Source organism: Mobula hypostoma, chromosome 6 (assembly GCF_963921235.1).
Source record: "Mobula hypostoma chromosome 6, sMobHyp1.1, whole genome shotgun sequence".
NCBI lineage: Eukaryota > Metazoa > Chordata > Chondrichthyes > Myliobatiformes > Myliobatidae > Mobula > Mobula hypostoma.
The window spans coordinates 127998720-128011162 of record NC_086102.1 but is presented as its reverse complement, the minus strand read 5'-3'; the positions used below and the strand labels follow the sequence as shown (position 1 = coordinate 128011162).

At 38.4% G+C, this 12443-nt stretch overlaps 1 protein-coding gene across 3 annotated transcripts in view; it reads left to right on the top strand.

Annotated features, from left to right (window-relative positions):
• Window positions 1-12443, top strand: part of nbeal1 (neurobeachin-like 1) — a 283397-nt gene that overhangs the window by 218551 nt on the left and 52403 nt on the right. For all 3 annotated transcript variants that reach the window (XM_063051669.1, XM_063051668.1, XM_063051667.1), the window contains 5 exons: window positions 2336-2469; window positions 2874-2975; window positions 4075-4170; window positions 6665-6789; window positions 9248-9388. In XM_063051669.1, coding sequence (XP_062907739.1) covers window positions 2336-2469; window positions 2874-2975; window positions 4075-4170; window positions 6665-6789; window positions 9248-9388 — 598 coding nt within the window. The remainder of the gene's footprint in view (window positions 1-2335; window positions 2470-2873; window positions 2976-4074; window positions 4171-6664; window positions 6790-9247; window positions 9389-12443) is intronic.

Sequence of the window (12443 nt, the reverse complement as noted above, 5' to 3'; positions counted from 1 at the left end):
GAAAAATAGAAATATTAAAGATGGAAATAGAATTGTTTTCTTAGATGCAAGCAAGGGAGAGTCACCGTTGGGCACCATAACTATTTAGCTCCACCTCCTATTACAAAGAATGGTGGGAGCTATTCCTATCAGTATCAATACCAGGTTTTCATGCAACAGTTAACTAGTTATGATCTTGTACATTTCCAACAAATATTCTTTCAATCGCTGTACTCCAAGGAGAATATCTCCAGTTTCTCTGGAATATATTTTTAGCTGGAATCACTGATCCCTGAAATGTCCCAGCATCTTTTTCCTCCAAGTATATTAGGAACTTTGTAACTTTTCTAAAAGAGTCTAGGATTGGATGCAGTGAAGCATTTTATTTTGATTGGTTTGTGCTAGCAACTTTTCCTTGTGGTAGGAGAGAGAAGGTAATGAGGCACTTTGTGTTGGAAGTCCTTGACCAGTAGAGCACCAGAGGGTTTGATGTTGCGATCCTCAGTCTTTGTTAAGCACATTAACAACTTAGCTGTGACTGTAGGAGGTACGATTAGTGTTTGCCGATGACATGAAAATTGGTTGTTGTTGATGATATTATGATATTGAGGAGGGGAATCTTGGGCTATAGGATGATATTGATCAGCCAGTAACTTTTGCAGTTGGAATTTAATCTGTGTGAAATGCTGCATTTTGGAGGTCAAAACACCACGAATGGTTGGGCCCTATATTAACCCCATGACTGCAATGTGAACACTTTAAACTGCCTTTTTATAATGCTGTTTGCATTGTAAATACATGTTGTATTTATGTACATTTATTCCATATCTGTACTTTAACCTCTAACTTTATTTTTTACATAATTCTTTATCCTTTATAATTGTTGAATGTTGTTTTTTGCTGTATGTTGAGCCTTGACCAACACACATAGCAAATTCCTAATGCAGTGGATTCTGGTTATTTGGGTCATCGGTTATTCGGGGCAGCTGCTTGAACAAAAACTATTTGAGAACATAACTTTCTCTTTGTTTATTTGGGACACTATGCCACTTAATTGAGACAGGCGACTTGCCAAAGTCTAAGTAGCATCAATCTCACGTGCACTTGTGTGGCCATTAGAATCTACACCATACTTAAAGTGAACAATTTTTAAATAGAGTCAGTTATGTGTGTGTCACTGATAGAAATAAGCAGTAAGACAATTTTGAACTGTTCGCTGACCACGGTTTCAAGCATTCAGGCTTGGAGTTGTCAGAAACAGCCCGGAGAGAAAATGAAACGATTTCACAGCTTCAAGTTAGGAACTTCAAAGAATTTGGAGGTATCAACAATCATCTTGAATGTTACAGTGAAAATGAAGATTTGGAGGATGCAATCATCAAAAGCATTCAATGAAGGCAGTTCATTGCCTCCATTGCTCGCACTAGGTGTCTGTGCTGATTTTGTTCATTTACAGTCAATGAAAAGAACACAGCAGCATACAACTACATTGGATGAATTCCTCCATCGATAACTATTAGGAACTAATACACAGTTTTATAGTACTGTAGAAGTATTAGCAGTCTTTTGATTTGTTTTGTATTTCATTTAAATACTTAAGTTGTTATTCAGTTAAACAGTAGTTTGTCTTTGTTATACCTTTTTAAACTATTTCATGAAACTTGAGCTAATTGTACCAGTTGCTTAATTGGGCCAAAAGGTACTGGTCCGGGTATGTCTGAATTAACTGGAATCCACTGTACATGTAAATGTATATGGCCAATAAAGTTGATCCTTGATATTGAGGAACAAAGTGAACAAGTTCAAAGTTCCCTAAAGGTGGCAGTATACATAGATAATATAGTGAATGAGACATACAGGATATTTGTCTTCATTAGCCAGAGCAGAGAGTAAAAGAGTAGGGATGCCTTGGTACAACTTTATAAACCACCTTTATGAAATATTGCTTAGGCCACAGCTGGAATACTGTAAGCTGTTTTGGTTGCTCTACTATTAGAAGGATGTGATTGCACAGGTGAGAGTGCGACGTAGCGTCACCATCATGATGCTTGGGAAGGATATTTCAGTCATGAGGAGACACTAGATAGGCTGAAATCACATTCCTTGGAGCAGGAGTGACTGAGGGTGGACCTGATAGTGGTATGACTAGTGCTTTCTGAGAATATAACTTTATTAACAATAGATCATATAGAAATGCCTTTATAAAGCTAGCTGTTATAATGTAGAATTAAATGTTTGAAAAGGGGAGTTGGTGACATTTCATCATTATTTATCTTGCTAATATTTGTAAAACATATAGCTAAAGCTGCTGAGTGAAAGTATAAAGTTGAAATTTGTGGATATTTTTGCTTCTTAGGAATAGGCTATGATTTTAAGTGGCCTCTCTCTCAACTGCGTGAGATTCACCTTCGTCGTTACAACTTGAGAAGGTCAGCACTGGAGATCTTCCTGATCGATCAAACTAACTACTTCCTGAACTTCAAAAAGGAGGTGAGACCAAAATGAATGCTGAAGTAGAGTGCTAAAAATAGTCCCAAGAAAATGGCAAATGTTTTAAATAGCTGATATTGATGGAAGGACTTCCCAATCAAATTATGCTTAATATTACAATTTATCTTGTTGCTATTTATTATTTGCCACTAATTGTACACATTTATCTCCCTTTCCTCAAGAACTGGGTGAATATTGTGGCTTATCTTCAATAGTTGACTTGTAAGGATAAACAAGAATCTTCCATCCTCCATTATTTATCAAAATCAGAAAATGGAGCTTTCATTGCCCATTTCCCTGTGGAGCAGTCTAGACTAGTTTTCAAGATAGGCTAGACAAATATTTTGACTGCTGTCATATTTTCATCCTTGTCTAACAATCTTTTCTCCTGCTGTAAACTGTAGGTGAGGAACAAAGTATATAGTCGTATATTATCCCTTCGACCACCCAACTTGTATGGCACCCGATCACCCCAGGAGCTGCTAAAGGCATCGGGGCTTACACAGGTATTGCACCAAGAGGGACTAATCACTTTACACAACCTCCTGATGCTGCATGTATCTGGGTTCATGTTTAAGTTTGAAGTAAGTAATTAAATTCACATAAGCATTCTCGGAGCGTCCCAAATCATCAGCAAATGGATTATTTTTAAGTGCTGTCACTGTTATCAAGGTAAATAAGGTAGGTCAGCTGCTATCAGAAGGCCGCACAGCTAATAAATGAGCTACTTTTGTCAGCGATAAATCGTGATGAATGTCACCAACTCCCCTTTTCAAACATTTAATTCCACATTATAACAGCTGACTTTATACAGGCATTTCTAATTGCTCTCCTATATGAATTAGTGTTAATAAAATTATAATCTCAGAAAGCAGTAGTCATACCTCTATCAGGTCCACCCTCAGTCACTTCTGCTCCAAGGAAAGCAACTTCAGCCTATCCAGTCTCTCCTTATAACTGAAACATTCTTCCTAAGCAACATACTGGTGACACTACACTGCACTCTCTCTTGTGTAATCATAACCTTCTAATAGTACAGCAACCAAAACAGCTCACAGTATTCTCAGCAACACACACAGAATGCTGGAGGAACTCAGTAGACTGGAAAGCATCTATGGAAAAGAGTACACTTGACATTTTCGGCCGAGATCCTTTAACAGGACCCACACATATTCCAGCTGGAGGAATAATTTTAATAAAAACGATAGTGCTTATTATGCCATAGGGATTTTTGAGTTGGTTGACAGAAGCCTCATTTGATTACTTTTCTGGGGAAAACAAAAGCAAAACAGACATAATCAGGTGTTAATTAATTCATGAAGATTGATGAATTCTGAGGTTTTTCTCAGGGTAGCTTATTGCTGAGATATATTTCCCATGCCTTTTAACATTACAGGAAACGTGATTAATTTCTATCCGTTGCTGTGTATTCTGTCATAACAGATATTAATCACTGATAATAACTGTGGATGACTTTCCTCAGATATTCCATTGAATGATCTGTGCTCACTAAGTAGATTTACTTATTTTTGTTTACGTTCTGCTGATGTGATGAGAGAACTGGGGATTAGGAAGAAAACCTGACACGTCTGTGTTATCTTTCAGAAATGGGTGAACCGAGAGATTTCAAACTTTGACTACCTCATACAACTTAACTCTATTGCGGGGAGGACTTACAACGATCTTGCTCAGTATCCAGTGGTACGTAGACTCAGATGTTTCAAATTTACCATGCAACTATGACTTGCTTTTTGCTCATTAATTGTATGTTTTATGAAAGTAACAACAGTGCGAGTTGGGGACACTTATTTAAAATGAAGTTCTTAACCTCAGGAAAAAAAAAATTCCAGAGTTCAAGTTTTCATAGTTAATGCATGATGTCAGTCGTGGAGAGTTATACCTTAGAAATCAATGCTTTAGCTCATTAAGTCTTCACTGACCAGCTACTGTACATGTTTTATATTAATGCTACTTTAATCATTTTTTTAATTCTAATATTCTCATCAACTTTCCTGAGATTCTACCACTCACCCACACACTCGGGGCAATTTACAATGAACAATTAACCTTCCAATCCACATCTCTTTGGGATGTGGGAAGAAACCATAGCACCCAGAGGAAACCTGTACACTCACAGGTAGAGCATGTAAACTCCACACACTGATAGCACCCAAGATGAGGATTGATTGGGTCTTTGGCATTGTGGGGCAGTGGATCCACTGGCTGTGCCACCATGTAGTAACACACCTCATCAAAGATTGCTCTGTTAGTTGTAGAGCTAAAACTCTTAAGTGAAGTAATATGACCTCTTATTTTTTTTCCTGACACTTGGCTTTAATCCTGTGGAAGTAAAAGTAATGGGTATTGAATTTGTTTGTGTTGTCTACTTTCTGGAAGATAGTTTGAATCCTGCGTGCATTATTGTAATGAAAGTGAAAGTCTTGCAACTAAGAGTCCATATGAAATTGAACAGTTACTTAACTGGCCATAAGAAAAGAGTTTCTTTGTATTCTCAGCAGCCACTGCCCTAAGTGAGGTAGCTGATGCTGAGAATGGAAATGCTCACACAGGCTTGTTTGGAATAATTTTTATACTTTATAGTCGCCAAACAATTGATACTAGAACGTACAATCATCACAGCGATATTTGATTCTACGCTTCCCGCTCCCTGGATTACAAATCGATAGTAAATATTAAAAATTTAAATTATAAATCATAAATAGAAAATAGAAAAATGGAAAGTAAGGTAGTGCAAAAAAACCGAGAGGCAGGTCCGGATATTTGGAGGGTACGGCCTAGATCCGGGTCAGGATCCGTTCAGCGGTATTATCACAGTTGGAAAGAAGCTGTTCCCAAATCTGGCCGTACGAGTCTTCAAGCTCCTAAGCCTTCTCCCGGAGAGGGAAGTGTGTTGGCTGGGTGGGTCGTGTCCTTGATTATCCTGGCAGCACTGCTCCGACAGCGTGTGGTGTAAAGTGAGTCCAAGGACGGAAGATTGGTTTGTGTGATGTGCTGCACCATGTTCATGATCTTCTGCAGCTTCTTTCGGTCTTGGATCGGGCAACTTCCATACCAGCTTGTGTTACACCCCAGAAGAATGCTTTCTATGGTGCATCTATAAAAATTAGTGAGGGTTTTAGGGGACAGGCCAAATTTCTTTAGTTTTCTCAGGAAGTAAAGGCGCTGGTGGGCCATCTTGGCGGTGAACTCTGCTTGGTTGGACCAAGTCAGGTCATTTGTGATATTGACCCCAGGGAACTTAAAGCTTTTAAAGTTGTGCATAAAACATTCTGAATTGTATTATGCTGTACTTCATATCAGGTTTGACAACTGATAAGTATGGGAGAAGTATTTAATTCTTCAACATTAATTTTATTACTTTGATTTAATACGAAGGACGTATAAATGCCCAAAATAAAACTAGAGAATGCTGGAACTATTCACTAAGTCAAGAGGTCAGAGAGAAAAAGAATTAACATGTTAGGCCAATGACTTTTCATCAGTATTTTGCTTGATGAAAGAGTCCAGAAACATCTAATACTTTATTCTTATTTAGTGCTTTTTAGGAAGCTTCAAAGAGGCACCAGGGTTCTGGGGTAAGGCCAGTGTGATTAAATAGATGATGGTGCTGTCATTTATCTTGTGTGTTATAATTGTGCAGATTGCTGTTAATCATTCACACCAAATGAAGGTGTTGAATCTACAATCAGGATACATGGAAATAGTAATAATTCTGTATTCATTCTAGATTTAGTTTCACTCCACTTTCAACAGGAGGGTAATTAGCATTTTATTTGCATGCTCCTTGCTACTTCTCAAGTTAAATTCAGCCTGATTCAAAACAAATAAAATGAACCCATTTCTCACTTGGTGTTGTAGGCATTGCTGTATATTTATTTCATTGGTAATGGGCTGAATAAGTCATCTTTTTTTTAATTCGAAGAAATTTTATGCTCAGTGTTCATGATAAAACAATGTCTAAATTCAAGTATAGTGTGTTTTAGAAAACAGCAAGGAAGTAAGATGAGGAGGGAATTTATTACCTTGACATTTTGTCTTGTCATTTTCTGTTTGTTTTCTGGAATCACCATCCCTGCTAAATTTTGTGCTTGAGAAATCTATATACCATCTGCAGTGTTAAAGTGATACATGGTGATGTTCGGGCCCATTTAACACACTTGTTCCTTGATTTCAGTTTCCTTGGATCCTTAGTGATTACACCTCAGAGGAGTTGGATTTAAGTAACCCTGAAGCCTTCAGGGACCTTTCCAAACCCATTGGAGTTGCCAATGAAAAGAATGCCAAAGCTGTGCAGGAAAAGTGGGTGCTTCTTTTTGAAGAAAACCAATGCTTTTTTTCTCCCATTGTTAAGTTTTATGATTTACTCCAGTCTAAAGAGAAACTATAATACTTGTTGCAGTTTCTTTTTATTGCTCTGAAGGTTGTTTGCTTTCTCTTGGCTTCCATTTATCCTCTGCCAGCATCCATTATTCTGTGCTGCTTCTCCGTTGTCAAGGCTCTTGTGTTTCTTTTCTGGCTTTCCCACATCCACAGCAATTTCTTTTTATATAACTGGATAAATGTGAATTATATTAAGTCATGTTAAAGGTACTGAGAAAGCAGACAGGTTTTTAATAGAATGTAACTGGTTTATTATTTCACCTGTGCCAAGATACAATGGGGAAAAAATTGTTTGCATGCTATCCATGCAGATCATTCCAAATGCAAGTATATCAAGGTAGCACAAAAGGAAAGCAGATTACAACGTTACAGTTGCAGAGGAAGTATAGCACAGGTAAACAATGTGGTGTAAAGGCCAAACAAGTTAAATTGAAAGATGAACAGTTCATCTGTATTATCTGGACGCGTCAGAAAATTAATTAGAAGCTTGAAGTTTACCTGCAAACTATTCTCCTCTACCAGTCACTTAGTTTCTGTCCAGTTTGAAGGCATAATTAGAATCAGTTTAATTATTACTGACACATGTCATGATTTATTTTTGTTTTGCTGCAGTATGGTGCAATACATAAAAATACTATAAATTGCAATACAATATACAGTTGTAAGAAAAAGTTTGTGAACCCTTTGCAATTACCTGGTTTTCTACATTAATTGCTCATATAATGTGTTCTGATCTTCATCTAAGTCACAATAATAGACAAACGCAATCTGTCTGAACTAAGCACACAAACAATTGTACTACTACTTGTCAATACTAACTTCACCATCCAAACAATTGCAATCCAGGTTCAAACAAGTGTGTGAACCTCTGGGGTAATGCCTTCTACAAAAGTTATTTGGAGTCAGGTGTTCCAATCAATGAGATAAGGTTGGAGGTGTGGGTTGTAGAGGTGCCCTGCCCTATAAAAAAGACACACAAAGTCAGGTTACTGACAGAGCCTGATCTTCTCAAGAAGGATCTGATAGTGTGCGCCATGTCTCGATCAAAACAACTTTCATAGGACCTTAGAAGAAGAATTGTAGAGATGCATCAAGCTGGAAAAGGCTACAGAAGCATTTCTAAAGACCTGAGTCTTCAGTCCACAGTATGAGGAATTGTCTACAAGGGAGGAAATTCAGTACTGTTGCTGCTCTCCCTAGGAGTGGCCGCACTGCAGAGATAACACCAAGAGCAGGACGTGCAATGCTGAAGAAGGTAAAAAAGAACCCAAGGGTAACAGCAAAAGACCCGCAGAAATCTCTAAAACTTGCAAAAGTCTCTGATCATATGTCCACTGTAAGAAAAACACTGAGCAAGAATGGTGTTCCTGGAAGGACAAAACAGAGGAAACCACTGCTCTCATTAAAAAAAAACATAGCTGCACATCTCAAGTTTGCAAAATGCTTCTGGGACAATGTGCTGTGGACAGATGAGACAAAAGTTGAACTTTTTCGTAGAAATGCCCACAGCTATGTTTGGAGGAAAAAGGGTGCTGCATATCAAAACTTCATTCCAGTGTAAAGCATGCTAGAAGGAGCATCATGCTTTACTGCCACAGGGCTTGTACAGCATGCAACTGTTGGATGAACAATGAATTCAAAATTGTATCAAGACATTTTACAGGAGAATGTCAGGGCATCAGTCTGTCACCTGAAGCTTAATAGAAATTGGATGATGCAACAAAACAATGATCTGAAACACAGGAGTAAATCAACAACAGAATGGTTTAAAATGAAGAAAATTCATGTATTAGAATGGCCGTCAGAGCCCTGACCTTAACCCAATTGAGAAGCTGTGGCCTGACCTGAGGAGAGTTGTTCGTGCAAGGTATCTCAAAAATATTGATGACCTGAAACAGTTTTGTATGGAGGAGTGGTCTAAAATTCCTCCTCGCCATCATGCAAGTTTGATTAGCAGCTACAGGAATAGTTTGATGGAGATTATTTTTGCTAAGGAGATTCTACTAGTTATTAAATACAAGGGTTCACATACTTCTAGCCTAGACTGTGAATGATTAAACAACATGTTCGATCAAGACATGAAAAGTACAATTGTTTGTATGTTATTAGTTTAGACAAATTATTGTGACTTAGTTGAAGATCAGACCACATTTTATGAGTAATCTTATGTTGGGCCCAGTATAGATCTTCAGAGATGCTGAAACCCAGGACATCCAGTGTTACCAGAATTGAATTTTTGATGGCCATGCCTCCATACTCTGTAAAATAATACAATGAAATGAATTTCATACACTGCTATGTTAGTTATTGTAATGGAAAGAATCAGTCTTTAAATTCCTACAAAACTCTGATGTCCCTTTCTCTTATTGTGCTGCAGGTTTGATAACTTTGAGGATCCAACAGGGACGATTGACAAGTTTCACTACGGAACTCACTATTCCAATGCAGCTGGTGTAATGCACTACATGATACGGGTTGAGCCCTTTACAACTTTACACATACAGCTACAGAGTGGCAGGTGAAACAGTTCAGCATACCTCAAGTGCTGATTAAGTGTATTACTAGCATTAAGTATGACAGCTTCTTCATTAGACAGACTGAAGGATTTCAATTGTGATTCAAATTATTTGAAACATTAAGGATAGGCAATAAATGTGAATGCGTGATCAGCATTTATTGCCACTACTTAATGTCAGCAGCTTGTTCACATCTTTCCTTGGCTTTGCCCCTCTTTATCTCTAACTTCTCTACACTTCATGGAGTCTGTTTTGTTTTAAATGTCCCTAAGTGCTAAGACTGTTCTGAACAAGGATCCTAAACCTGAAACATTAGCTGTTTCTGTTTTCATAACTTAGCCATTGACTGGCCAAGGCCTGGAGCTCTTGAATTCCCGCACAATGTTTGAACCTTTTGATGGATTTGCGGGGCTGGGATAACTGGAGAGGATTGGAGGATAAGAGGATATTAATATTGGTATTAAGTATCCTATTATGATTGATTAATCAGTCTGAAAAATGAAAACCTAGATTATTAGAATGTTTTTGCCCATTGGCCCATGATGTCTGTTTAATTGAACTTTTCACATTGCTGATTTATTTGTTCCTTACATACTTAATCACTGAGAGTCATAGTCAAGAGACTCAGACAGAGTGGAAGCCAACCTTTCCATCCAACTAGTCCATGCCAACCAAAATGCACTATCCAACTTAAGCCCCATTTTCCAGCACTTAGCCCTGAACCTTCTGAACCTTTCCAATTTATGCACTTGTTCAACTGTCTTTTAAAAGTTGTTATTGTAACTCTGTCAGACACTTCCTCTGGCAGCTGATTCCACATACAGTAGATAACACCCTTTATGTAAAAGTAAAAAAAAAATGTTGCCTTCAAGCTCCTCTTAAATCTTTCTCTTCTCACCTGAAAAGTTCTTAATACCTCAGCCTTGGGGAAAAAGACTGAAGGCTTTCACCCTATGTATGCCTCTCATGATTTTATACACCTTATTAAATTCACCTTTCAGTCTCTTAACGCCCTAGGAAATAAAATCCTATCCTATCCAGCCTCTCCCATAACTCAATTACTCAAGTCTTGGCAGCATTCTTGTAATTTTTTTCTGCACTCTTTCTAGTTTAATAACATCTTTTTTAGAAAATGGTAACAAAAAATGAGCACAATACTCCAAGTGCAACCTCACCATCATCCTGTGTGACTGCACCTTGACTTCCCAACTGTTATTTTCGGTGCCCTGAGTGATGAAGCCCACCATACCAAAAGCTGCCTTCACCACCCTGCCTACCTGTGACTCCCCTTTCAGGGAACCATGTATTTGTACTCCAAGGTCCTGTTGTACAACAATCACAGAGTCCTTTGTTTCACTATGAAAGCCCTATCTGCTTTTGACATTCCAAGATATAACAATGTGCATTTATCTAAATTACACTTTATTTGCCACTTATCAACCCACTTATTCAGTAGATCACGATCCCCTGTGATTTTTGATAATTTCCTTCATTGTCTACTATAACACCTGCATACATACCGATCTTGCATAGTGCATTCATATCCAAATCGTTGATATAGGTGACAAATAACAATGGGCCCAACACTCACCCTGAGGCACACCATTAGGCATAGACCTCCAGTCTGAGAACCAACCTTCCACTGTCACCCTCTTCTTTCTATCGTTAAGCCAATTATGTGTACAGCTAACCACCTCCGGAATTCCATGTAATTTAACCTTTCAGAGCAGCTTACCACGTGGAACCTTATTAAAAAGTCTCACTGAAGTCCATATCAACCACATCTGCTGCCTTGCCCTCATCAGTTTTCTTATTCGCCCCATCAAAAACCTCAGTCATTTGTAAGATGTGATCTTCCATGTACGATGCCATGCTGATTAACCCTAATCAATCCGTCTTTCCAGATATGCATTTGCAGTATCTTATCCTTCAGAATCCTCCCCAGTAGCTTACCTACCACAGATATTCCACTTACTTGTATATAGTTCCCAAGTTTTTCTTTGCCAATCTTCTTAATTAAAGGCACAAAATTCACTACCCTCCAGTCTACTGATACTTCACCTGTGGCTAACAGTAATGCAAGTATCTCAGCCAGTGCTCATGCAATTTCTTCTCTAGTAGACTCTCATAATGTTCCTGAATAAACCTGGCCAGGTCCTAGATATTCATTCCTTTTAAGACATCCAGCACCTCCTCTACTATAATGCAGACTATCCCCAAGACCTCCCATTTCCTTTTCCGAGTTCTGAAGTCTTCATGTCTTTCTCCATGGTATAAACAGAAGGAAATTATTCATTTGGGACCTTGCCCATCTCCTGTGCTCCACACAAAGGTGCCCCTTTGATCTTTATTTTCTCAAGTTACTCTATTCTCCCTTAATTCTAAAATCTCAGGTACCCTTTTGTCTTTCTGACTTCCTTTCTGAGTACGCTTCTGCAGTTCACATTCCTCCAGTGATTCACTTGATCCCGGTTGCCTGTATCTGACTCGTGCTTTCTCTTTTTCTTGGCCAGGCCCTCAATATCCCTCATCATCCAGGGTTCCCTACTCCTCTCAGCTTTGCCCTTCACTCTAACAGAAGCACAAGACATAGCAAAGTTAAACCATTTAGTTCATTGAATCATGGCTGATTTATTTTCCCTTTCAACTGTCTACCTTCAATTTGTCTACCTTCTCCCTATAACCTTTTGATGTCCTTACTAATTAAATACCTATCGATTGTTTTAAGTATATTCAGTGACTCAGCCATCTATGGCAATGTATTCCACTGATTCACCACACTCTGGCTAAAGAAATTCCTCCTCACCTCTGTTCTAAAGGGAAGACCTTGTATTTCGATGGTTTGCATAACATGCAATCCTTAAGCTCTCACTACCCCTTGTTTTTAAAAGCTTCCCACTTGCCTGTGGTTCCCTTGTCTACTCCAATTGACCTTTGCAAGCTCCTGGTTGATACATTAAAACTCCCTTTGCCGCGAATTAGAGCCTGAACCTGTGGCCCAGTCCTGTCCTTTTCCATATTTGTTACTGCCTCTTTCCACCTGTATCCCAGCATTTT